This window comes from Heptranchias perlo, chromosome 29, assembly GCF_035084215.1.
Source record: "Heptranchias perlo isolate sHepPer1 chromosome 29, sHepPer1.hap1, whole genome shotgun sequence".
Lineage (NCBI taxonomy): Eukaryota > Metazoa > Chordata > Chondrichthyes > Hexanchiformes > Hexanchidae > Heptranchias > Heptranchias perlo.
Genome location: NC_090353.1, coordinates 36,854,900 through 36,877,310, shown reverse-complemented (window position 1 = coordinate 36,877,310; position 22,411 = coordinate 36,854,900). Strand labels below are relative to the sequence as shown.

Genomic DNA, 22,411 nt, shown 5'->3' with positions numbered 1-22,411 from the left:
AATATTTGAAAAGGAAAAATTTGCAGGGCTACGGGAGAAGAGCGGGGGAATGGGACTAATTGGATAGCTCTTTCAAAGAGCCGCACAGGCACGATGGGCCAAATGGCCTCCTTCTGTGCTGTATCATTCTATATGATTCTATGATGTGACTCAGCTAATGACTGGAAAAACTCACCGGGGTTGATTGACGGATGATGACTGAGCTCTCCAATACAATAAGTCGCAGTCACTGCTGGTTAGTGTGCTCAATATTAAATATATTTAAGATACAATTCATTAAAAAATACAAAAAAACTTTCTTAAAAAAAATGATTCCATAATAAGCAGAAGCAGATTAAAGCACAACTTTAAAACAATTGGGAGTGATTGCTAAACAAATGATGTGTAATAGGATAGTCAAAGCATTGCAACAAACCATCGGACATCTGACCTCATCAGAAAGCCTTTGACCCCTGAAATTACACTGGACCGATATTAGAATCCAAGGGTTAAAATGGTTTAACATCTGCGATAAAACAGCATCACGGTACGCGAGGGACCATGTCTATGGTATAAATCCCTGTCCCCATTAATTCCCATATATCTCAAGTTGCTGATACCAAGTGATCTTGGTGTTCTGATTTAGGATTTATCCCCCAACGAAGCAACAGCCCTAAGAACAAACCTCCAGACACATAGAATTCATGCAGGATAAATCAGCGAGTAAAATATAAACACAAACAGGGTTAACTTGCCTGGACTAGGAGAACTGGATTGGCAGGGTTCAGGGCCCATTCTGGCTCGACACAATTCTCTCAATCAAACTTGTAATTATTTCTAAAATGATAGATTTCAATGCTGTTTGCAGCTCGAATAATCAAAGAGCAAAAAAAAACTAGATATACAATAAGAAATATTCGCAGTAAATGTCCTGTATCACTGGCAGTACAGTAACGAATGGTGAAGCTGTTCTGATTGTAGTGGTTTGGGGGAGCAGCTTCTAACAGAAAATGAACGCACTCCTATACTGGTCAGGAGATGCTCTCTCCACAGTGTAAAATGTTTCACTCGTGTAATGACTACCCAACTACTGACTTCCCCCCTTCTATTGAACACTCATGTATTTAATAATTACATTTTGGAAAACCGAAGCCATTGCCTTTGGTCCCCGCCACAAACTCCATTCCCTCACCACCGACTCCATCCCTCTCCCCGGCCACTGTCTAAGGCTGAACCGGATTGTTCACAAACTCGGCATCCTATATGACCCCGAGATAAGCTTCCGACCCCATATTCTCTCCATCATAAAAACGGCCCACTTTCACCTCAGTAACATCGCCCATCTCTACCCCTGCCTCAGCCCACCTACTGCTGAAACCCTCATCCGTGCCTTCGTTACCTCCAAGCTCAACTATTCCAATGCTCTCCTGGCTGACCTCCCATCTTCCACCAAAACTCATCCAAAACTCTGCTGCCCCGTATCCTAACTCGCGCCAAGTCCCGTTCACCCATCACCCCTGTGCTCGCTGAACTACATTGGCTCCCGGTCCGGGAACGCCTCGAATTTAAAAATCTCATCTTTATGTTCAAATCCCTCTGTGGCCTCGCCCCTCCCTATCTCTGTAACCTCCTCCAGCCCTACAACCCTCCGAGATCTCTGCGCTCCTCCAATTCTGGCCACTTGTGCATCCCCCACTTCCTTTGCCTGTCCATTGGCGGCCGTGCCTTCAGCTGCCTGGGCCCTAAGCTCTGGAATTCCCTCCCTAAACCTCTCCGCCTCTCTCTCCTCCTTTAAGGTGCTCCTTTTTGAGTGACTCTTTGACTAAATTAATATCTCCTTCTGTGGCTCGATGTCAAATTTTGTCTGATTACACTCCTGTGAAGCGCCCTGGGACATTTTATTGTGTTAAAGACGCTATAAAAATGCAAGTCATTGTTGTGTATTGAACTCCTCCCAAGTATTACCCACCCAGATATCAACCGCTTGTGCACTAATTGACCATGTACTGACATCACATGGAAATCCTCATCCCCATCCATTCAGAATAAAACTGTCCTCAAAAATCGATGTAGAAATGAAGTGGGCACAAGGTGCATGTTCTGGCTGGTGCTCCTGCTCAGCGTTCAGTGTTAGTTCAGACTCGCTGAGCTCCGGATTGTGGTGTGAAAATTCCAGTCCTGATTATGGCCTCATGGTTTGAGTTTCTGATTTGATATTGGAATCTTCCCTAAAATCTACAGCACATTCCTTGTTTTCATGTTATGGACTGTGGGGGTGGGATAGGGTGGGGTGGTGGAGAGGGGGTAGGGGTGGAGAGGGGGTAGGGATTGGGGAGGAGCGGAACGTGAGCGTCCCCTCTCGATCTTACTCTCGCTGCCGGTCATACTCGCTGACCATCCGCTTGATGTGGGACAGTTTGCTCTTCAGTCGTTTGCTCTGCAGCCTCTTGCTCTGATACTCTGAGGTCTGAAAACAACAGATAAGATGGCAAAATATCAGGAAAAACTCACTCAACATACAACCCTGTTCTTTCCTTTATAACGGTTTTCTTTCCTCTATGGCACAGACTTTGTACTCATCAAGATGAGGGACATCAGTGCTGGAGAATAGAATATTTTCTATTTCTGGCACCCAGTGTCCCATCAAACACTCCCAGGGCAGGTACAGCATGGGTTAGATACAGAGTAAAGCTCCCTCTACACTGTCCCATCAAACACTCCCAGGGCAGGTACAGCACGGGTTAGATACAGAGTAAAGCTCCCTCTACACTGTCCCATCAATCACTCCCAGGGCAGGTACAGCACGGGTTAGATACAGAGTAAAGCTCCCTCTACACTGTCCCATCAAACACTCCCAGGGCAGGTACAGCACGGGTTAGATACAGAGTAAAGCTCCCTCTACACTGTCCCATCAAACACTCCCAGGGCAGGTACAGCACGGGTTAGATACAGAGTAAAGCTCCCTCTACACTGTCCCATCAAACACTCCCAGGGCAGGTACAGCACGGGTTAGATACAGAGTAAAGCTCCCTCTACACTGTCCCATCAAACACTCCCAGGGCAGGTACAGCACGGGTTAGATTACTGAGTAATCTCGTTTTTTAAGCGGGATATGTGGCTGTCAATTTGTGCACTTAAAAGATAAATGACCAGTTGGTCTGTTCTTAGTGATGTTGGTTGTGGGATAAATATTGGCCCATGACACCGTGGAGAATTCCCCTGCTCTTCTTCGAATAGTGGCCATGGGATCGTTTACGTCCACCTGCGAGGGCAGACGGGGCCTCGGTTTAAAGAATCATCCGAAAGACTGCACCTCCGACAGTGCAACACTCCATCAGTACTGCACTGGGGGTATCAGCCTAGATTTTGTGCTCAAGTCTCTGGAGTGGGACTTAAACCCACGAGCTTCTGACTCGGGTGAGAGAGTGTTACCCACTGAACCAGCTAACCCAGCACAGACCAGGCATAAAACCTCTGGTTTTCCTGATGTGCATGGTTCAATATCACATCGTGCCTCGCACTGGGGAGATTGTTTATTGGGAACACTATGGAATGTAGCGCATTGCAGATATGATCGAGCAACAGACAGTGAGTTCAACGGGATCTATGAGAGACACACTCACCTTTTTGAGGTCCTTTAACCTGTTGTATTCCTCGGCAACTCCCTGAAACAAAGCAAAACAGATCTGATTATGAAAGCTGGGATACGGTAGTGTGATGATTATATTACTGGACTAGTGATCCAGAGGACTGGATGAATAATCCAGAGAATGTGAGTTCAAATCCCACCCTGGCAGTTTGAGAATTTGGATTGTCGTAAAAACCCAACTGGTTTCACTGATGTCCTTTAGGGAAGGAAACCTGCCGTCCTTACCCGGTCTGGGCCTATATGTGACTCCAGTCCCACACCAACTTGGTTGACTCTTAACAGCCCTCTGAAGTGGCCTAGCGAGACACTCAGTTTTATGAAACAGTTTAGGGCCCACCGCCCTCTCAGGGCAACCAGGGATAGGCAATAAATGCCGGCCTTGTCAGCGACGCCCGCATCCCAAAAATGAAAAACGATTTTTTATTACGTCTCTTCTGTTGCCTCTCCCTCTTTACATAACCTGATTCACGCAGTCTTACCAGGGCCCCGCGATCCTGTTAGCAGGCTGACAGCGGAAAAGAAAGACTTGCATTTATATAGCGCCTTTCATGACCTCAGGATGTCCCAAAGCGTTTTACAGCCAATGAAGTAGTTTTGAAGTGTAGTCACTGTTGTAATGTAGGAAACACAGCAGCCAATTTGCGCACAGCAAGATCCCACAAACAGCACTGTGATAATGACCAGATAATCTGTTTTAGTGATGTTGGTTGAGGGATAAATATTGGCCCCAGGACACCGGGGAGAACTCCCTTTCTCTGCTTTGAAAGAGTGGCCTAGGGGATCTTTTACATCCACCTGAGAGGGCAGACGGGGCCTCGGTTTAACGACCCATCCGAAAGACGGCACCTCCGACAGTGCAGCACTCCCTCAGTACTGGCAGTGGGAGAGTCAGCCTAGGATTTGTGCTCAAGTCCCTGGAGTGGGGCTTGAACCCACGACCTTCTGACTCAGTGGTGAGAGTGCTGCCCACTGAGCCACGCTTAAAACCAGAGAAATGCTTATAACGGGGGCTGGGGATGTTTGTCCTGACTCCCTCCCCCTTACAGGAGCCCACAAGGCATTGCTCAGTTAGTCTCTACCAATGAAGTCATGTCAGCTTTTAACATAAACAGGGTGGTGGTCTGCGAGGTGATAATATGACCCCATGAATCCTCTCTGTGAAACGTTCCACCCAAAGGGTGACAGGCTGGTGAAACATTAGCAGCAGTACAAGAGGCAATGAAACATTTCTCTGTGTTTGATCCCACAAGGAGTTTGCCCTTGGATAAATGTAACACAGTGTGAAAGTTTTTTTGCACCTGTCAGATGTATTTCTGGAGAGAGAAGGGATTGAGGGATATGGGGAGAAGGTGGGTAGGAGGGGTTGAGGGATATGGGGAGAAGGTGGGTAGGTGGGATTGAGGGATATGGGGAGAAGGTGGGTAGGAGGGGTTGAGGGATATGGGGAGAAGGTGGGTAGGTGGGATTGAGGGATATGGGGAGAAGGTGGGTAGGTGGGATTGAGGGATATGGGGAGAAGGTGGGTAGGTGGGATTGAGGGATATGGGGAGAAGGTGGGTAGGAGGGATTGAGGGATATGGGGAGAAGGTGGGTAGGTGGGGTTGAGGGATACGGAGTGAAGGTGGGTAGGTGGGGTTGAGGGATACGGAGTTAAGGTGGGTAGGTGGGTTGGGGGATACGGAGTGAAGGTGGGTAGGTGGGATTGAGGGATACAGAGTGAAGGTGGGCAGGTGGGGTTGAGGGATACGGAGTGAAGGTGGGTAGGTGGGATTGAGGGATATGGGGAGAAGGTGGGTAGGTGGGATTGAGGGATATGGGGAGAAGGTGGGTAGGTGGGATTGAGGGATATGGGGAGAAGGTGGGTAGGTGGGGTCGGGGGATACGGAGTGAAGGTGGGTAGGTGGGGTTGGGGGATAAAGGGTCAAAGCAACGAGCAAGAAAATACAAGCACAAATACTTGGGGTTGGGGCTCGGGCTCACAGGAGGTAGTTTGGATACTCCAGCGCTACAGCACTTACACAGGGGCTGTCCCTGCCCCCTCCACCGCCTCCGCACCTGATATGGGGGAGGGGTAGGGGCAGTCTCCGTACCTGATAGCCGGGGTTGTCCTCAGACAAGATGTCTAGCCGCTTGCTCAGGAAGGTAATCTGGTTGTTGATTTCGTCCATTTCAGCACAAAGCTGTTTATATTCCCGATGGTCAGCATCAAATTCCCGCTTATATTCCTGCCGTATGGGGTCAGAGGTTATGGGAGGGTACAAGCTGAAAAGACAGGAAAATACGGGCTTTAGGACAGGACCTGGTCCTCATGCTGCAGAGCCCTGCCACCTCCCATCATCCTTTACACGTACCAGACAAAGACTACACAAGGGAGGAGACTCTGCACAGGCTGAGCGATGGGCCTTGCACTGTGACGATCTTGCATTTTACGGCCCCAGGATGTCCCAGTGCAGTACTGAGGGAGTGCTGCACTGTCAGAGGTGCCATCTTCAGGACATCCCAACTCGCTTTACAGCCAACTAAGTCACTGTTGCAATGTAGGAAACGCAGCAACTAATTTGCGCACAGCAAGATCCCACAAACAGCAATGAGTTAAATGACCAGATCATCTGTTTTTAAGTGATGTTTGTTGAAGGATAAATATTGGCCCTGGACACTGGGGAGAACCCCCCTGCTCTTCTTCACCGTCCCATCAAACACTCCCAGGGCAGGTAAAGCAAGAGCTAGATTACTGGTTAATCTAGTTTTTTGGTCATGGAGGGATATTTGTGCACTTAAAAGATGAGTGACCAGTTAGTCTGTTTTAGTGATGTTGGTTGAGGGATAAACATTGGCCAGAACACTGGGGAGAACTCCCCTGCAATCCTTCGAAATAGTGGCTGTGGGATCTTTTACCCACCTGAGAGGGCAGATGGGGCCTCGGTTTAACATCTCATCTGAAAGACGGCACTTCCGACAGTGCATACTGGCACTGGGAGTGTCAGCCTGGATTTTGTGCTCGAGTGGGAAATGAACCCACGACTTTCTGACAGCTGAGCTGTGCAAGAGTCAAGGTCTGTTACATGGTTGAGAGTTAACTATATGAATAGGAATGAGGCCTGCTATACGATTAAGAGCCTGCTTTATGGGTATGAGATGAGGCCTAAAGAAACACAGAGAATATATGGGCCTAGGGTCTGATGTGCTGCCCACCTGTCCCATTCTTCATCATCCATGTCATCGCAGGATTCGGCTCCCGTTGTGTAGTCAGTCTCATATTGCGACTCCTCCACCTCTGACCTGCCGCGTCTCCTCTTCTTCCTCCGATTGCTTGGCGGTCTCTTCTGTGTATCTTCAGACTGTGTGGAGCTGAAGTTCCTCGAGGGATAAGAGGCGGGATAGTACCTGTCAATGGAACCCAGACAAAGAATGGTCACCTCATCTACATAAAACAGGCAATGTGTTCCAGGAAAAAGAGAATTTACAGAGAGATTCTCATCACCAAGACCCTTCCTTGACAATTTTCTCCCTCCTTTCCTGAAGGTGCTGACTTTAGGTTTATATAGGATATTGTCATATATCCCTATTGCCCGTGTGTGGAGATATTATAGGATTGTTATATATCCTTTACCTCTGATATATGTTCGAGGACTGGAAAACACTGAAACATCTGGTTAATCCTCTTCACTAAATCAAATCAATGAGGTAATAAAACACAATCCCTCACATACAGTGTATACGAGAATTGGTACTAACTGTAACATTATACTCACGTACCAGGGACTCCTTCAGGAGATTGCAAGCATGTTGTCTTGACTGCTAGCCTCAGCAAGGCTAAATCAAAAAGTCCCCAAGGAGCTCCAGTGTCTGTACCTTTTTATATGTTTAATTCCATCCTTCTAACGTGATGCTGTTACGTCAACGGGTTCTAACTACGTCTGGTTAATCACCCAGGTGTCCCCCAGGGGTTCGTATTAGGACCACTGCTCTTTTTGATATATATTAGTGACCTGGACTTGGGTATAGAGGGCATAATTTCAAAGTTTGCGGATGACACAGAGATTGAAAATGTAGTAAACAATGTGGAGGGTAGTAACAGACTTCAGGAGGACATAGACTGACTGGTGAAACGGGCAGACACATGGCAGATAAAATTTAATGCAGAGAAGTGTGAAGTGATGCATTTTGGAAGGAAGAATGAGGAGAGGCAATATAAACTAAATGGTACAATTTTAAAGGGAGTGCAGGAACAGAGAGACCAGGGGGTGTATGTACACAAATCTTTGAAGGTGGCAGGACAAGTTGAGAAGGCTGTTAAAAAAGCATATGGGGTCCTGGGCTTTATTAATAGAGGCACAGAGTACTAAAGGAAGGAAGTTACAGTAAAATTTTATAAATCAATAGTTGGGCCCCAGCTGGAGTATTGTCGTCAATTCAGGGCACCGCACTTTAGGAAGGATGTGATGGCCTTAGAGAGAGTGCAGAGGAGATTTACTAGAATGGTACCAGGGATGAGGGACTTCAGTTATGTGGAGAGACTGGAGAAACTGGGATTTTTCTCCTTATAGCAGGGAAGGTTAAAGGGAGATTTAGAAACATAGAAAAATTTACAGCACAGGAGGCCATTCGGCCCATCATGTCTGTGCTGGTCGAAAAAGAGCTACCCAGCCTAATCCCACTTCTCAGCACTTGGTCCGTAGCCCTGTAGGTTACGGCACTTCAAGTGCACATCCAAGTACTTTCAAAATGCGATGAGGGTTTCTGCCTCTACCACCCTCTCAGGCAGTGAGTTCCAGACCCCCACCGCCCTCTGGGTGAATTTTTTTTTCCTCAGCTCCCCTCTAATCCTTCTACCAATTACTTTAAATCCATGCCCTCTGGTCACTGACCCCTCTGCTAAGGGAAATAGGTCCTCCCTATCCACTCTATCTAGGCCCCTCATAATTTTATGCACCTCAATTAAATCTCCCCTCAGCCTCCTCTGTTCCAAAGTAAACAACTCCAGCCTATTCCATCTTTCCTCATAGCTAAAATTCTCCAGTCCCGGCAACATCCTCATAAATCTCCTCTGTACCCTCACTAGTGCAATCACATCTTTCCTGTAATGTGGTGACCAGAACTGTACACAGTACTCAAGCTGTGGCCTAAGTTGTGTTTTATACAGTTCTAGCATAACCTCCCTGCTCTTATAGTCTATGCCTTGGCTAATAAAGGAAAGTATCCCGTATGCCTTTTTAACCACCTTATCTACCTGTCCTGCCACCTTCAGGGATCTGTGGACATGCACTCCAAGGTTCTTCTCTTCCTCTACACTTGTCAGTATCCTCCCATTTATTGTGTATTCCCTTGCCTTGTTTGCCCTCCCCAAATGCATTACCTCACACTTCTCTGGATTGAATTCCATTTGCCACTTTTTTGCCCACCTGACCAGTCCATTGATATCTTCCTGCAGTCCACAGCTTTCCTCCTCACTATCAACCACACGGCCAATTTTTATATCATCTGCAAATTTCTTAATCATGCCCCCCACATTTAAGTCTAAATCATTAATAATATATACCACAAAAAGCAAGGGACCTCGTGGAACCCCACTGGAAACAGCCTTCCAGTCACAAAAACACCCGTTTAATAATTTAATAGAGGTGTTCAAAACCATGAAGGCTTTTGATAGAGTTTCTCCCTATCTACTCTTTCTGTAGGAGAGTAAAATCGGCCGGGTATAAAACGGGGGTCCCAATCTGATCCCATCAGTTTCCCGCCGGGCGGGGTCAGATTAAAATTATCGCCCATATATATTATCGCAAAATATGCAAAGTCTTCATCCTCACAGTCCTGTCTGCATGATTTATGTGCTTATTGGCTAAAGAACCGGACTGGAGATGAGGAGAATTTTTTTATGCAGTGAGTTGTTCTGATCTGGAATGTGCTGCCTGAAAGGGCGGTGGAAGCAGATTCAATAATAACTTTCAAAAGGGAATTGGATAAATACTTGAAAAGGAAAAATTTGCAGGGCTCTGGGGAAAGAGCAGGGGAGTGGGACTAATTGGATAGCTTTTTCAAAGAGCCGGCACAGGCACGATGGGCCGAATGGCCTCCTTCTCTGCTGTAAGATTCTATGATGCTGCGATTATTAAAGCTGTTATTTGGTCTCATTTGCCACTTACTGATTGTCTGTGCGATTGTCCAAATCGTACGTGGTCGGTCTCGAGTCATACTCAGCGGCTTTCATTAAACTGATGCCATTGGCTGGTTTATCAGAGTACTGAATTGTTTCCATTTCATCGTTTTCTCCTCCTGGAACAGTCTTCACCTGAAAGACCAGAAATGTTCAAGGTGTGAGTGACTCGTTTCCCACTTCTCTCCATTTGATTTTCCATCATGGCCCCTTCAGTATTGTCCGACTGGTTTTTTGATCGTGGTGAATTGTGAGGAGGACTGAGAAAGGCTGAAGAGAGGCAGCAGAATGGGTGGGAGAGTGGGATTAGACTGGGTGGGATATTAAAGGGTACGGGGAGTGAGCAGGGGAATGGGATTAGACTGGGTGGGATATTAAAGGGTACGGGGAGTGAGCAGGGGAATGGGATTAGACTGGGGGGATATTAAAGGGTACGGGGAGTGAGCAGGGGAATGGGATTAGACTGGGTGGGATATTAAAGGGTACGGGGAGTGAGCAGGGGAATGGGATTAGACTGGGTGGGATATTAAAGGGTACGGGGAGTGAGCAGGGGAATGGGATTAGACTGGGGGGATATTAAAGGGTACGGGGAGTGAGCAGGGGAATGGGATTAGACTGGGTGGGATATTAAAGGGTACGGGGAGTGAGCAGGAGAGTGGGATTAGACTGGGGGGATATTAAAGGGTACGGGGAGTGAGCAGGGGAATGGGATTAGACTGGGGGGATATTAAAGGGTACGGGGAGTGAGCAGGGGAATGGGATTAGACTGGGGGGATATTAAAGGGTACGGGGAGTGAGCAGGAGAGTGGGATTAGACTGGGGGGATATTAAAGGGTATGGGGAGTGAGCAGGGGAATGGGATTAGACTGGGGGGATATTAAAGGGTACGGGGAGTGAGCAGGGGAATGGGATTAGACTGGGGGGATATTAAAGGGTACGGGGAGTGAGCAGGGGAATGGGATTAGACTGGGGGGATATTAAAGGGTATGTGGAGTGAGTGGGATTAGACTGGGGGGATATTAAAGGGTACGGGGAGTGAGTGGGAGAGTGGGATTAGACTGGGTGGGATATTAAAGGGTACGGGGAGTGAGTGGGAGAGTGGGATTAGACTGGGTGGGATATTAAAGGGTACGGGGAGTGAGTGGGAGAGTGGGATTAGACTGGGTGGGATATTAAAGGGTACGGGGAGTGAGTGGGAGAGTGGGATTAGACTGGGTGGGATATTAAAGGGTATGTGGAGTGAGTGGGAGAGTGGGATTAGACTGGGGGGATATTAAAGGGTATGGGGAGTGAGGGGGAGAGTGGGATTAGACTAGGTGGGATATTAAAGGTTTCGGGGAGTGAGTGGGAGAGTGGGATTAGACTGGGGGGATATTAAAGGGTATGGGGAGTGAGGGGGAGAGTGGGATTAGACTGGGTGGGATATTAAAGGGTATGTGGAGTGAGTGGGAGAGTGGGATTAGACTGGGGGGATATTAAAGGGTATGGGGAGTGAGCAGGGGAATGGGATTAGACTGGGTGGGATATTAAAGGGTATGTGGAGTGAGTGGGAAAGTGGGATTACTCTGGGGGGATATTAAAGGGTACGGGGAGTGAGTGGGAGAGTGGGATTAGACTGGGGGGATATTAAAGGGTATGTGGAGTGAGTGGGAAAGTGGGATTAGACTGGGGGGATATTAAAGGGTACGGGGAGTGAGCAGGGGAATGGGATTAGACTGGGGGGATATTAAAGGGTACGGGGAGTGAGCAGGGGAATGGGATTAGACTGGGGGGATATTAAAGGGTACGGGGAGTGAGCAGGGGAATGGGATTAGACTGGGGGGATATTAAAGGGTACGGGGAGTGAGCAGGAGAGTGGGATTAGACTGGGGGGATATTAAAGGGTACGGGGAGTGAGCAGGGGAATGGGATTAGACTGGGGGGATATTAAAGGGTACGGGGAGTGAGCAGGGGAATGGGATTAGACTGGGGGGATATTAAAGGGTACGGGGAGTGAGCAGGAGAGTGGGATTAGACTGGGGGGATATTAAAGGGTACGGGGAGTGAGCAGGGGAATGGGATTAGACTGGGGGGATATTAAAGGGTACGGGGAGTGAGCAGGGGAATGGGATTAGACTGGGGGGATATTAAAGGGTACGGGGAGTGAGCAGGGGAATGGGATTAGACTGGGGGGATATTAAAGGGTATGTGGAGTGAGTGGGAGAGTGGGATTAGACTGGGGGGATATTAAAGGGTACGGGGAGTGAGTGGGAGAGTGGGATTAGACTGGGTGGGATATTAAAGGGTACGGGGAGTGAGTGGGAGAGTGGGATTAGACTGGGTGGGATATTAAAGGGTACGGGGAGTGAGTGGGAGAGTGGGATTAGACTGGGTGGGATATTAAAGGGTACGGGGAGTGAGTGGGAGAGTGGGATTAGACTGGGTGGGATATTAAAGGGTATGTGGAGTGAGTGGGAGAGTGGGATTAGACTGGGGGGATATTAAAGGGTATGGGGAGTGAGGGGGAGAGTGGGATTAGACTAGGTGGGATATTAAAGGGTACGGGGAGTGAGTGGGAGAGTGGGATTAGACTGGGGGGATATTAAAGGGTATGGGGAGTGAGGGGGAGAGTGGGATTAGACTGGGGGGATATTAAAGGGTATGGGGAGTGAGCAGGGGAATGGGATTAGACTGGGTGGGATATTAAAGGGTATGTGGAGTGAGTGGGAAAGTGGGATTACTCTGGGGGGATATTAAAGGGTACGGGGAGTGAGTGGGAGAGTGGGATTAGACTGGGGGGATATTAAAGGGTATGTGGAGTGAGTGGGAAAGTGGGATTAGACTGGGGGGATATTAAAGGGTACGGGGAGTGAGTGGGAGAGTGGGATTAGACTAGGTGGGATATTAAAGGGTATGGGGAGTGAGCGGGGGAATGGGATTAGACTGGGTGGGATATTAAAGGGTATGTGGAGTGAGGGGGAAAGTGGTATTAGACTGGGGGGATATTAAAGGGTATGGGGAGTGAGCAGGGGAATGGGATTAGACTGGGTGGGATATTAAAGGGTACGGGGAGTGAGCAAGAGAGTGGGATTAGACTGGGTGGGATATTAAAGGGTATGGGGAGTGAGCAGGGGAATGGGATTAGACTGGGGGGATATTAAAGGGTATGGGGAGTGAGCAGGGGAATGGGATTAGACTGGGTGGGATATTAAAGAGTACGAGGAGTGAGGGAGAGACTGGGATTAGACTGGGTGGGATATTAAAGGGTACGGGGAGTGAGCAGGAGTGGGATTGAACAGGGTGGCTCATGAAGAAGAACAACAGCACAGACGTGATGGGCTGAATGGCCTATTTCTATTCCGGAACGTTCTATAATTCAGACCAAGAATTAATCTGGAGACAGTTGCATTTATACAGTATTTTATCACATCTCTCAGGAACATCTCAATAAATTTCACAACAATGAATTACTTTGAATGAGTGATCAGTTCATCTGTTTTTGTGGGTGTTGGCTGAGGGAGGAATTTGGTCAGGACATCCAGAGCAATCTAGAGTAAAAATACTAAATTGGAGGAGGGCCAATTTCAGTGGTTTGAGAAAGGATCTGGCCCGGGTAAACTGGAATCAAAGATTGGCAGGCAAAACTGTAATCGAACAATGGGTGGTCTGTAAAGAGGAGATGGTTTGGGTACAGTCTAGGTACATTCCGAAGAGGGGGAAAGGGAGGACAACTAAAGCCAGAGCTCCCTGGATGATGAAAGAGCTAGAGAGTAAAATGAAGCAGAAAAAAGGGGTGAATGACAGATGTCAGGTTAATAACACAAGTGAGAACCAGACTGAATACAGAAAGTTCAGAGGGGAAGTGAAAAAGGAAATAAGAGGGGCAAAGAGAGAGTATGAGAATAGACTGGGGGCCAACATAAAAGGGAATCCAAAAGTCTTCTACAGGCAAATAAACAGTAAACGGGTAGTAAGAGGAGGGGTGGGGCTGTTTAGGGACCAAAAGGGGGATATATGCATGGAGGCAGAGGGCATGGTCGAGGTACTTAATGAGTACTTTGCATCTGTCTTTACCAAGGAAGAAGATGCTGCCAAATTCACAGTAAAAGAAGAGGTAGTTGAGGTACTGTACGGGATAAAAATTGATAAAGAAGAGGTACTAGAAAGGCTGGCTGTACTTAAAGTAGATAATTCACCTGGTCCGGATGGGATGCATCCTAGGTTGCTGAGGGAAGTAAAGGTGGAAATTGCGGAGGTACTGGCCGTAATCTTCCAAACATCTGTAGATACAGGGGTGCTGCCAGAGGACTGGAGAATTGCAAATGTTACATCCTTGTTCAAAAAAGGGTGTAAGGATAAACCCAGCAACTACAGGCCAGTCAGTTTAACCTCGGTGGTGGGGAAACTTTTAGAAACAATAAACCGGACAAATTTATAGTCACTTGGACAAGTGGGATTAATAAAGGAAAGCTAGCACGGATTTGTTAAAGGCAAATCGTGTTTGACTAACCTGATTGAGTTTTTTTGAAGAGGTAACAGAGAGGTTTGATGAGGGCAGTGGCAGCATGGATACAAAATTGACTAAGTGACAGGAAACAGAGAGTAGTGGTGAACGGTTGTTTTTCGGACTGGAGGGAGGTGTACAGTGGGTGTTCCCCAGGGGTCGGTGCTGGGACCACTGCTTTTCTTGATATATATTAATGACCTGGACTTGGGTGTAAAGGGCATAATTTCAAAATTTGTAGATGACACAAAACTTGTAGGTGTAGGAAACAGTGAGAAGGAGAGTGATGGACTAAATTAGAGGAGGGCCAATTTGATTGGGTTGAGAACAGGTCTGGCCCGGGTAAACTGGAATTAAAGATTGGCAGGCAAAACTGTAATCGAACAATGGGCGGCCTTTAAAGAAGGAATGGTTCGTGTACATTCCCAAGAGGGGAACGAACGGACTGATGGAATGAACGGACACGTGGCAGATTAAATTTAAAGCTGGGAAGTGTGAGGTGATACATTTTGGTAGGAAGATCGAGGAGAGGCAATATAAACTAGAGGGCACAACTCTAAAGGGGTTCATGAACAGAGAGATCTGGGGGTATATGTACACAGGTCTTTGAAGGTGGCAGGACAGGTTGAGAAAGCGGTTAAGAAGGCATACGGGATCCTGGGCTTTATAAATAGATGTGGAGATGCCGGTGATGGACTGGGGTTGACAATTGTAAACAATTTTACAACACCAAGTTATAGTCCAGCAATTTTATTTTAAATTCACAAGCTTTCGGAGGCTTCCTCCTTCCTCAGGTAAATGTTCAGGAGCTCCTCGAAGCCTACGCATTTATACATTTCGAACAATACATGGTGTTTACAGAATGCCCCTGCAACTGCCCGTTGCCAAGGCAATCACCGTGTTCAGACAGAGAGGTGTCACCTGCAGAACCCCCGAATACACATTCAACAAAAAAACAAACAGGAAAAAAAACAGAGAGAGGCAGAAACATCCGGAAGGCAGAGAAAGCCAGCAAATGACCCATTATATTAAAAACAGATAACATTTGTTCGCTGGTGGGGTAACGTGTAGCGTGACATGAACCCAAGATCCCGGTTGAGGCCGTCCTCATGGGTGCGGAACTTGGCTATCAATTTCTGCTCGACGATTTTGCGTTGTCGTGTGTCTCGAAGGCCGCCTTGGAGTACGCTTACCCGAAGGTCGGTGGATGAATGTCCATGACTGCTGAAGTGTTCCCCGACAGGGAGGGAACCCTCCTGTTTGGCGATTGTTGCGCGGTGTCCGTTCATCCGTTGTCGCAGCGTCTGCATGGTCTCGCCAATGTACCATGCTCTGGGGCATCCTTTCCTGCAACGTATGAGGTAGACAACGTTGGCCGAGTCACAGGAGTATGAACCATGCACCTGGTGGGTGGTGTCCTCTCGTGTGATGGTGGTATCTGTGTCGATGATCTGACATGTCTTGCAGAGGTTACCGTGGCAGGGTTGTGTGGTGTCGTGGACGCTGTTCTCTTGAAAGCTAGGTAATTTGCTGCGAACGATGGTCTGTTTGAGGTTGGGTGGCTGTTTAAAGGCGAGTAGTGGAGGTGTGGGGATGGCCATAGCGAGGTGTTTGTCCTCATTGATGACATGTTGAAGGCTGCGGAGAACATGGCGTAGTTTCTCCGCTCCGGGGAAGTACTGGACGACAAAGGGTACTCTGTTGGTTGCGTCCCGTGTTAGTCTCCTGAGGAGGTCTATGCGATTTTTTGCTGTGGCCCGTCGGAACTGTCGATCGATGAGTCGAGCGTCATATCCCGTTCTTACTAGGGCGTCTTTCAGCGTCTGTAGGTGTCCATCGCGTTCCTCCTCGTCTGAGCAGACCCTGTGTATTCGCAGGGCCTGTCCATAGGGGATGGCCTCTTTGACGTGGTTAGGGTGGAACCTCTGCAAGACATGCCAGATCATCGACACAGATACCACTATCACACGAGAGGACACCACCCACCAGGTGCATGGTTCATACTCCTGTGACTCGGCCAACGTTGTCTACCTCATACGTTGCAGGAAAGGATGCCCCAGAGCATGGTACATTGGCGAGACCATGCAGACGCTGCGACAACGGATGAACGGACACCGCGCAACAATCGCCAAACAGGAGGGTTCCCTCCCAGTCGGGGAACACTTCAGCAGTCATGGACATTCATCCACCGACCTTCGGGTAAGCGTACTCCAAGGCAGCCTTCGAGACACACGACAACGCAAAATCGTCGAGCAGAAATTGATAGCCAAGTTCCGCACCCATGAGGACGGCCTCAACCGGGATCTTGGGTTCATGTCACGCTACACGTTACCCCACCAGCGAACAAATGTTATCTGTTTTTAATATAATGGGTCATTTGCTGGCTTTCTCTGCCTTCCGGATGTTTCTGCCTCTCTCTGTTTTTTTTCCTGTTTGTTTTTTTGTTGAATGTGTATTCGGGGGTTCTGCAGGTGACACCTCTCTGTCTGAACACGGTGATTGCCTTGGCAACGGGCAGTTGCAGGGGCATTCTGTAAACACCATGTATTGTTCTATATGTATAAATGCGTAGGCTTCGAGGAGCTCCTGAACATTTACCTGAGGAAGGAGGAAGCCTCCGAAAGCTTGTGAATTTAAAATAAAATTGCTGGACTATAACTTGGTGTTGTAAAATTGTTTACAATTTATAAATAGAGGCATAGAGTACAAAAGTATGGAAGTCATGATGAACCTTTATAAAACACTGGTTCGGCCACAACTGGATTATTGTGTCCAGTCCTGGTTACCCCACTTTAGGAAAGAAGTGAAGGCCTTTGAGACGGTGCAGAAAAGATTTACTAGAACGATTCCAGGGATGAGGGACTTTAGTTACGTGGATAGACTGGAAAAGCTGGGGTTGTTCTCCTTAGAGCAGAGACGGTTGCGAGGAGATTTGATAGAGGTGTTCAAAATCATGAAGGGTTTAGACAGAGTAGATAGAGAGAAACTGTTTCTACTGATGGAAGGGTCAAGAACCAGAGGACACAGGTTTAAGGTGATTGGCAAAAGAACCAAAGGCGACATGAGGAGAAACTTTTTTTATGCAGTGAGTGGTTAGGATCTGGAAGTCACTGCCTGAAAGGGTGGTGGAAGCAGATTCAATTGTGGCTTTCAAAAAGGAATTAGATAGGTACCTGAAGGAGAAAAATTTGCAGGGCCATGGGGAAAGAGTGGGGAGTGGGACTAGCTGGATTGCTCTTGTAGACAGCCAACTCAGGCTCGATGGGCCAAATGGCCTCCTTCTGTGTTGTAACCATTCTATGATTCTAGGACCTCAGGAGAACCCCCTGCTCTTCTTCCAATAATGCCACAGGATCTTTAATACCACTTTGAACCACTGGAACAAGCAGAGGGACCTTCAGTTTAAAGTCTCATCCGCAGGTCGGCGCCTTTGACAGTGCAGCACTCCCTCAGCACTGGGAGTGTCAGCCTAGATTATGGGCTGAGGTCTCTAGAGTGGGACTTGAACCCACGACCTTCCGACCCAGAGTTGAGAGTGCTACTAATCGAGCCAAGCAAACAACATTACGTGAAACAACAACAACTTGCATTTAACGTAGTAAAAACGTCCCGAAGCGAGTGTCAAAAAAAATGTGACCTTGAGCCACATAAGGAGATATTAGGACAGGTGACCAAAAGCTTGGTCAAAGTGGTAGGTTTTAAGGAGCGTCTTAAAGGAAGTGAGAGAGGTAGAGAGGCGGAGCGATTCAGGGAGGGAATTCCAGAGCTTAGGGCCTCGGCAGCTGAAGGCACGGCCGCCAATGGTGCGGTGAAGAAAATCGGGGATGCGCAAGAGGCCAGAATTGGAGGAGCGCAGAGATCCCGGAGGGTTGTAGGGCTGGAGAGGTTACAGAGATAGGCTGACAGAGCACTGATAGAATGAGCAGGTGATGTAGGGAGACATCTTGGATCTTGAGGAAGTGTTACTGCCATCTTTCATGGGCTCTACTGGATCCACAAGGTCATTCCAGTTTCCTGGGGCAGATATTTTTCTATGAACTCTCCTTCATCTGTCTGTCTCACACTCAGAATTATTTAAGAAAGACAGAAAGAATTTGCATTTCTATAGCGCCTTTCACGACCTCAGGACGTCCCAAAGCGCTTTACAGACAATGAAATACAGTACTTTTTAAATAGTGTGCTCACTGTTGTAATGTCAGAAACACGGCAGCCAATTTGCACACAGCAAGATCCCACAAACAGCAATGAGATGAGTAACCAGACAATCTGTTTTAGATGTTGGTTGAGGGATAAATACTGGCCCAGGACATTGGGGAGAACTCCCCTGATCTTCTTTGAAATAATGCCATGGGATCTTTTACATCCGCCTGAGTGGTTTAACGTCTCATCGTAAAAGACAGCACCTCTGACAGTGCAGTGCTCCCTCAGGAGTGTCAGCCTGGAATATGGCTCAAGTCACTCATTATTTAATCACTAATTCCTGATTAATAATGTTTTCCCTTTTATTCTTTCCAACTTGGTGGAATCCTACAATGTGGGTCTTTGCCTTGGTTCCTTAATGAAAAAAATATTAGTGAATAACTATAAATGGCATAATAAGACAGCACAAGGACTGAATGGTCTGTATCACACAATAAGCTGCAAGTAGCAGCCGAGTCCACCGTTAATCAATTCTATTGTTGAGTTGTTGTCTCTGTGGGTCAGTACGTACGTGCATCCCATGATGTTGCACTACGGTATACAGACGAGGAACGTCCCAGGTTTTATATCTGGTCTGTGCTGAGTTCGTCGGTCTCAGTAGGGGGGGGGGGGGGGGAGGGGGGCAGTACTAAGAGTACCGCAATTGGTCTCAGTGCCCTTGGGTTAGCAAGAGGGGGGAGGGTGGTGGAGGAGTTATATCCGCCAGAGATCCTGGTCCTGATCACTATCCGACCACCCCTGCTGGAAAGTGCGCGCGAGCATTGGGTGAGGCCAGAATTGGTTCAGCCACGATGCACCCCATGGTCAAATAGCATGTCGGCACTCACTGTCCGGACTTAAGACGCGAATGGTTATTTGGGAGATGGGCTTGGAGTCCTCGCCGGTGTTAGTGAGCACGTACCCCAGCGTGAGTCACTCCCTCAGGAGGGAAAGAAAGAAAAACGAGAGAGAAAGAGAGCGTGAGCAAGAAAGAGAGAGAGAGAGGGAGAAAACAAATTGGTCAGCAAATTCATTATCATTGAAAGCTGGCTGATTTTATCTTGTTCTTGTGGCGCGTTGGGCTGCTGATAGTGATTGACGGGCTGATGGCAGTGATCAGACGGCCGCTGTGCAGAAGGTCGAGCTGACCTCCGTCTCAGAGAGTTCTGTAAACGGCCTGTTTTCCGTGAGCTCGATCACGAGCTGTGAGAGTAGGGGAGGGGATTACTCTACCTGCCGCTCATTAACTCAAAGCGACAGACACTCCTGCCGCAGCTCAGTGTGTGCTCACCTGCTGTTAACCCCGTCACTCCTGCTCCCCTCACCAACCCCGCCAATCACCGACTGCTGTATTAACTGATCAACGAGGTGCAGTTTTTAATTAAAACAACTTGCATTTATATAGCGCCTTTAACGTAGTAAATTGTCCCAAGATGCTTCACAGTACCGATTATCAAACAAAATTTGACATTAAGCCACATAAGCAGATATCAGGACAGGTCAAAGAGGTAGGTTTTAAGGAGTGTCTTAAAGGAGAGAGAGGTGGAGAGGTTAAGGGAGGGAATTCCAGAGCTTAGGGCCGAGGCAGCTGAAGGCACGGCCGCCAGTGGTGGAGCGAAGAGAATTGGGGATGCGCAAGAGGCCAGAATTGGAGGAGCGCCGAAATCTCGGAGGGTTGTAGGGCTGGAGGAGGTTACAGAGATAGGGAGGGGCGAGGCCACGGAGGGATTTGAAAACAAGGATGAGAATTTTTATATTGAGTGGTGGCTGCACGTCGTCCTTCACTCTGGGGCTCTGTTCCACAATGTGGACTACCTCCCGGTACCACAGCCAATTGCAGCCTTTAATCGTGAGCAAAAGTAGACAGTGCGCGGCAGCAGACTATTCGACCACATGGTGCATCACAGCCATGTGCAATCCTGCGCACACATACACTTTCCACAGAGCGTCACTGGAGGGCGATCAGGAGCAGGAATCCTGGCCCGTTCTGTTTCTTCACTCAACAACACCAGCCACCGTCGACCACACTGAGATCAGCTGACTTAACACAAAGCAGGAAATGAACCTGGGACTCTCCCAACTGGGACATTAATCAAAGTCAGCCATTGTGGGGAGCCTTAAAGCTTTTATTTCACAACATTGTTGTTGTTATTTATTGGAGTGTGAACTCTGGTCAGCCCTGTGAGTGACTGTCGCTCAGAGACACAGCATGAGCACAGCTCACTGAGTTGTTTAACTCGGTTTCGAATTGTGTGTCACAGCAACACTGGCTCTTCCTGGGATTTTAATCAAATACCACCCGTCAACCCATAGCCGCCTGCTCCCCATATACCTCAATCCCACCTACCCACCTTCTCCCCATGTACCTCAATCCCACCTACCCACCTTCTCCCCATATCCCTCAATCCCACCTACCCACCTTCTCCCCATATCCCTCAATCCCACCTACCCACCTTCTCCCCATATCCCTCAATCCCACCTACCCACCTTCTCCCCATATCCCTCAATCCCACCTACCCACCTTCTCCCCATATCCCTCAATCCCACCTTCTCCCCATATCCCTCAATCCCACCTTCTCCCCATGTACCTCAATCCCACCTTCTCCCCATGTACCTCAATCCCACCTTCTCCCCATGTACCTCAATCCCACCTTCTCCCCATGTACCTCAATCCCACCTTCTCCCCATGTACCTCAATCCCACCTTCTCCCCATATCCCTCAATCCCACCTACCCACCTTCTCCCAATATCCCTCAATCCCACCTACCCACCTTCTCCCCATATCCCTCAATCCCACCTACCCACCTTCTCTCCATATCCCTCAATCCCACCTCCCCACCTTCTCCCCATATCCCTCAATCCCACCTACCCACCTTCTCCCCATATCCCTCAATCCCTCCTACCCACCTTCTCCCCATATCCCTCAATCCCACCTTCTCCCCATATCCCTCAATCCCACCTTCTCCCCATGTACCTCAATCCCACCTTCTCCCCATGTACCTCAATCCCACCTTCTCCCCATATACCTCAATCCCACCTTCTCCCCATATACCTCAATCCCACCTTCTCCCCATGTACCTCAATCCCCCCTTCCCTTCTCTCTAATTGTCTTTTGAGCCTATTTACTCTGTCAGTTTCAAATGTCCTTCCCTGGTACCTTATTTCCCTTTAATAAACTCGATTCCCCTTTGGATGAAATGTTTTCCCTGAACACAATGGGAACAGGAGGAGGCCATTCAGCCCCTCGAGCCTGCTCCACCATTCAATGAAATCAAAGCTGATTTGCAGCTCAATCCCTCGATAGCCGTACCGAACAAAAATCTATCGACCTCAGTCTTGAAAGCTCCATGTGACCCTCAACATCCACAGCCTTTTGGGGGGGACAGAGTTCCACATTTCTACTAGCCTTTGTGAGCAAGGGTCACTCAAGACTCCCCTTCTTACCAATATTTATCCCTCAACCAACATCACTAAATCAGATTATCTGGTCATTATCACATTGCTGTTTGTGGGATCTTGCTGTGCGCAAATTGGCTGCCCTGTTTCCCACGTTACAACAGTGACTACATTTCAAAAGTATTTCATTGGCTGTAAAGTGCTTTGGGACGTCCTGAGATTATGAAAGGCCCTGAATAAATGCAAGTCTGTCTTTCTTCTTAACGCCGTCATTGTTAAGCTGTGACCCCTGAGATTTGAACCCTTCGCCGCAGGGTATTGACTGTTCAACATTAAGAAGGAAATTGACAAACTTCAATTAAAGGAAAGGAGGGCATTTAATCTGGAACTGATTCACCGCCTCCCCCAGTCGCAGGAGAAAATGACTAGAAGAGAATAAATAGAACAAGAAGCTTTCTAAAACTAAGCCCCAAAGTGTTGCATGTGATACTTAAAGCTGGATAATTAATGACGACACAGATCCCAATGTGTTGGTGTGATTATTTTTAATTGAGGGACCTGAGGGCAGGGT

General features: G+C 48.0%; 1 protein-coding gene across 1 annotated transcript in view; it reads right to left on the bottom strand.

Annotated features, from left to right (window-relative positions):
* Positions 1 to 236: 236 nt before the first annotated feature.
* Positions 237 to 22,411, bottom strand: part of LOC137299700 (uncharacterized) — a 63,349-nt gene continuing 41,174 nt past the window's right edge. Inside the window, exons 9-13 of the mRNA XM_067968640.1 lie at positions 9,772 to 9,917; positions 6,821 to 7,012; positions 5,719 to 5,890; positions 3,603 to 3,644; positions 237 to 2,446 (exon numbers count right to left, since the gene is read on the bottom strand). Coding sequence (XP_067824741.1) covers positions 2,345 to 2,446; positions 3,603 to 3,644; positions 5,719 to 5,890; positions 6,821 to 7,012; positions 9,772 to 9,917 — 654 coding nt within the window. The 3' untranslated portion in view covers positions 237 to 2,344. The remainder of the gene's footprint in view (positions 2,447 to 3,602; positions 3,645 to 5,718; positions 5,891 to 6,820; positions 7,013 to 9,771; positions 9,918 to 22,411) is intronic.